Source organism: Hyla sarda, chromosome 2 (genome assembly GCF_029499605.1).
Source record: "Hyla sarda isolate aHylSar1 chromosome 2, aHylSar1.hap1, whole genome shotgun sequence".
Taxonomy (NCBI): Eukaryota; Metazoa; Chordata; class Amphibia; order Anura; family Hylidae; genus Hyla; species Hyla sarda.
Window position 1 is genome coordinate 8,013,739 of NC_079190.1, and position 4,758 is coordinate 8,018,496.

The window sequence follows — 4,758 nt, forward strand, 5'->3', positions numbered from 1 at the left end:
ATGCTACTATTAGGCCTCAAAATACCCTCAGGATCTCATCTAAATTGACAGAACTGCATGTAAGTCATTAACGATCTCATTAGTTACAGTCAGAATCTGAAGTGTAATCCACTGGGCAGAAGTCCCTGGTGTCTCCCATTGCTGAGCTGTTATACTTTACTCAGGAATAACTGTATATAGCTCTATATAAACCCCTGCTTTAGGTAATGCTAACAGGGCCTCTACTTATATTGCAGTTCATATTTATGAGAAGTAAAGCAAAGTCTTCAACAATGGCAAATGTGTCTATGGTCTTCACCATCCATGACTTTGTTCTTGTAGGACTCAAGGAGATGGAGCATCTAAGATATTTCTACTCTGTGGTCGCTCTTGTATTATATCTCAGCACAATGTTCTTATGTACATTAATTGTGTATGTTGTATGGGCAGAAGAATCCCTCCATGATCCTATGTACATCTTCATATGTAACCTGGTGGGGAACGTCATGGTTGGCAGCTCAGCATTCCTCCCCAAGCTGACCATAGACTTGTTCTCCGGATGTACCACCATCTATCTGTCAGTATGTCTGACCCAAGCATTCTTTATTCAGAGCTTTGCTTCTGTAGAGATACTAACTTTTACCATCATGGCCATTGACAGATATTTGGCTGTTGGTTTTCCATTGAGATACCACTCTCTGATGACCAATAAGAAGGCTCTACAGTCCTTGGCTATCATCTTGACAGTGATTTCAATATGTGTGCTAATAAGTGTCTTGTTAATAGTCAGGTTAACACTGTGTGGTAATATCATCAATAATGTCTACTGTGAAACAATGTCTCTTACACGGTTGGCTTGTGGCAGTAAAGCCATCAATGAAATCTACGGGACAGCTTGGACTTTACTGATGGTCATAGGCTCCATTATCATTGTGATCTACTGCTACATACGGACATTTGTTGTCTGCCTGAAGATCTCTACGGAAGCCTCCCAGAAAGCCATCCAAACACTGGTGACCCACATAATCACATACTCTACTTTCATGGTAGCTACTTTATTTGTTGGTTACAGATATAGGTTTAATAATGGTTCCCTATCTACTGTGACGCACCTTATAATCTCAGTAAGTGGTCTGCTGGTGTCTATCACCCTCAATCCTCTAATCTATGGGATAAGGACAGAAGCTTTAAGGAAGAAGATGATTTTTACTTTAAAGGAAATCTTTCATAAGCAGACGTTGGGAGAATAGGAGTAATTCTTGGTTTGTGCAGTGTGTGGGGGTAGTTTTATATTTAAATTAGTGAAACTGCAATGTGCCAAAGTTAAACTTTACATTAACTAAAATGATCGATAATTCTATGGCTAAAGGATGTGTTTATTTTTGAAAAAATTTCTTCATTTGCAGATAGTATTACATTGATTGTAAGGTTGAAAATAAGACAAGAGTCCATCGAGTTCAACCTAAAACCTATAACCCCACAGTTTTGACCAGAGAAATGCAACCCCCAACCCATTAGGCTGATGCTAATTACCACATGACAATCAGAGGCAATCAGAATAAATCCCTGGATTCTATCCCCATGAATCTACGATCCATAACCTGTAATATTATATTTTTCCAGAAAAACATCCAGGCCCCCCTTGAACTTTTTTTTGGACTCAGACATCCCAACATCATATGACAGAGAGTTCCATAGTCTGACTTCTCCTACAGTAAAGAATCTCTGTCTGTGATGATGGTGAAACTTTCTTTCCTCTAGACGTAGAGGACGCCCCCTTGTCATGGTTACCGGTCTAGATATTAAAAGATCACTAGAAAGGTCTTTGTACTGTCCATTCATATATTTGTACATTCTGATCAGATCGCTCCTAAAACGCCTTTGCTACAATCTAAATAACTAAAAGCTTAATTCTGGGATGTAGTGTCCTAGAGCAGAACACCTTTACTAACTGAACTCTGTCAGGTGGTTTTTACCCGACAAGGTGCCTGTCTCTTATCCTATACTGAGTTTTTATGTTTTCTGAGTTAAAAATGTTATTAATGTGTTTCAGCATTTATTGCCACAGTGGCTTTAACAGTCCTCAGCCAATCTGGTTGAGTCCACCCTTCCTCCACCTAGTCTCATGGAAACAGGGAGGAGCCCTAAGTTCGGCAGTCTGACTCTAGCCAGAGGTGAGGAGAGATCCCCAGCTGCAGTCTCATGCTCATGTTTTTTTAACCCCTTAAGGACTCAGCCCTTTTTCACCTTAAGGACTTTATGCATTAAATACAAAAAATCCCCAAATTTCTTGAAAATTTAGCATTTTTTTTACTTTGAAACTCTCTGCTTGTAAGGAAAATGGATATTGCAAATAAATTATATATTAATTCACATATACAATAAGTCTACTTTATATTTGCATCATGAAGTTGACATGTTTTTACTTTTGGAAGACATCAGAGGGCTTCAAAGTTAAGCAGCAATTTTCAGGGAATTTTTCAGGGACCAGTTCAGTTTTGAAGTGGATTTGAGGGGTCTTCTTATTAGATATACCCCATAATTGACCACATTATAAAAACTGCACCCCCCCCCCCCTCCAAAGTATTCAAAATTACATTCAGTAAGTGTGTTAACCCTTTAGGTGTTTCACAGGAATAGCAGCAAGTTAAAGGAGAAAATTCAATATTTTCATTTTTTACACTCGCATGTTTTGAAATTTTACAAGGGGTAAAATGAGAAAAAGCCCCCCAAAATTTGTAACCCAATTTCTCTCGAGGAAGGAAATACCTCATATGTGTATGTCAAGTGCCCTGTGGGTGCACTACAAGGCTCAGAAGAGAAGGACAACAATGGGATTTTGGAGAGTGAGTTTTTCTGAAATGGTTTTTGGGGGGTATGTCACATTTAGGAAGCCCCTATGGTGCCAGAACAGCAGAAAACATGGCATACTATTTTGGAAACTACACCCCCCAAGGAACATAACAAGGCGTACAGTGAGCCTTAACACCCCACAGGTGCTTGACAAATTTCTGCTATAGTTGGATGTGAAAATGAAAAATTAGATTTTTTTCACTAAAATGCTGGTGTTACCCCTAATTTTTAATTTTCACAAGGGGTAATTGGAGAAAAAGCCCCCCAAAATTTGTAACCCCATTTCTTCTGAGTATGGAAATACCCCATATGTGGATGTAAAGTACTCTGCGGGTGCACTACAATGCTCAAAAGAGAAGGAGCGCCATTGAGAATTTGGTGAGAGAATTTGGTTGGAATAGAAGTGGGAGGCCATGTGTGTTTACAAAGCCCCCCGTGGCACCAGAACAGTGGACCCCCCCCCCCCACATGTGACCCCATTTTGGAAACTACACCCCTCACAGAATTTAATAAGGGGTGCAGAGAACATTTACACCCCACTGGCAAAACAAAATTTTTCATTTTCACGGACCCCTGTTCCAAAAATCTGTCAGACACCTGTGGGGTGTGAATGCTCACTGCACCCCTTATTACATTACATGAGGGGTGTAGTTTCCAAAATGGGGTAACATGTGGGGGGTGTCCACTGTTCTGGCACTGCTCTGTAAACACACATGGCCTTCAATTTCAGACACCTTCTCTTGCCAAAATCCCAATGGCGCTCCTTCTCTTCTGAGCATTGTAGTGCACCCGCAGAGTACTTTACATCCACATATGGGGTACGTTTTTACTCAGAAGAAATGAGGTTACAAATTTTGGGGGGCTTTTTTCCTATTCTCCCTTGTGAAAATGAAAAATGTAGGGTAACACCAGAATTTTAGTGGAAATTTTTTTTTTTCATTTTCAGATCCAACTTTAACGAAAATTTGTCAAATACCTGTGGGGGTTTTAAGGCTCCCTATACCACTTGTTACATTCCGTGAGGGGTGTAGTTTCAAAAATGGGGTCACATGTGGGTATTTATTGTTTTGCGTTTATATCAGAACCGCTGTAAAATTAGCCACCCCTGTGCAAATCATCAATTTAGACCTCAAATGTACATGGTGCGCTCTCACTCCTGAGCCTTGTTTTGCACCCACAAAGCACTTTACATCCACATATGGGGTATTTCCCTACTCAGTAGAAATTGCATTACAAATTTTGGGGGGCTTTTTTCCTTTTACCGCTTGTGAAAATTAAAAGTATGGGGCAACACCAGCATGTTAGTGTAAAAAATTTTTTTTTTACACTAACATGCTGGTGTAGACCCCAACTTTACCTTTTCATAAGGGGTAAAAGTAGAAAAAGCCCCCCAAAATTTGTAACGCAATTTCTCCCGAGTACGGAGATACCCCATATGTGGCCCTAAACTGTTTCCTTGAAATACGAAAGGGCTCCGAAGCGAGAGAGCACCATGCGCATTTGAGGCCTAAATTGGGGATTTGAATCCGCCACAAAAATACCCTATGGCAGTGTTTCCCAAACAGGGTGTCTCCAACTGTTGCAAAACTACCAGCATGCCTGGACAGCCAGTGGCTGTCCGGCAATACTGAGAGTTGTGGTTTTTCAACAGCTGGAGGTTCCGTTTTGGAAACAGTGCCGTACAAGACTTTCTTTTTTTCCTATTTGGGGGGGGGGGGGGGATTGTGTAGGGGTATGTAGTGTTTTACTTTTTATTCTGTGTAGTGTAGTGTAGTGTTTTTAGGATACATTCGCAGAGGTTTACAGTGAGTTTCTCGCTGGGAGTTTGAGCTGCGGCGGAAAATTTACAGCAGAACTCCCTGTAAACCCGCACGTGTGAGTGTACCCTGTACATTCACATGGGGGGGGGGGGGCAATCCTCCAGCT

General features: G+C 40.9%; 1 protein-coding gene across 1 annotated transcript; it reads left to right on the forward strand.

Annotated features, from left to right (window-relative positions):
• Nucleotides 1-206: 206 nt before the first annotated feature.
• Nucleotides 207-1,229, forward strand: LOC130357270 (olfactory receptor 52K2-like). The gene has a single exon (XM_056559900.1). The coding sequence runs from the start codon at nt 207-209 to the stop codon at nt 1,227-1,229; it is 1,023 nt and encodes a 340-aa protein (XP_056415875.1).
• Nucleotides 1,230-4,758: the final 3,529 nt, after the last annotated feature.

Coding starts and splice junctions, on each gene's coding strand:
- LOC130357270 (XM_056559900.1), top strand. CDS start 207: ATGCTAACAGGGCCTCTACTTATATTGCAGTTCATATTTATGAGAAGT.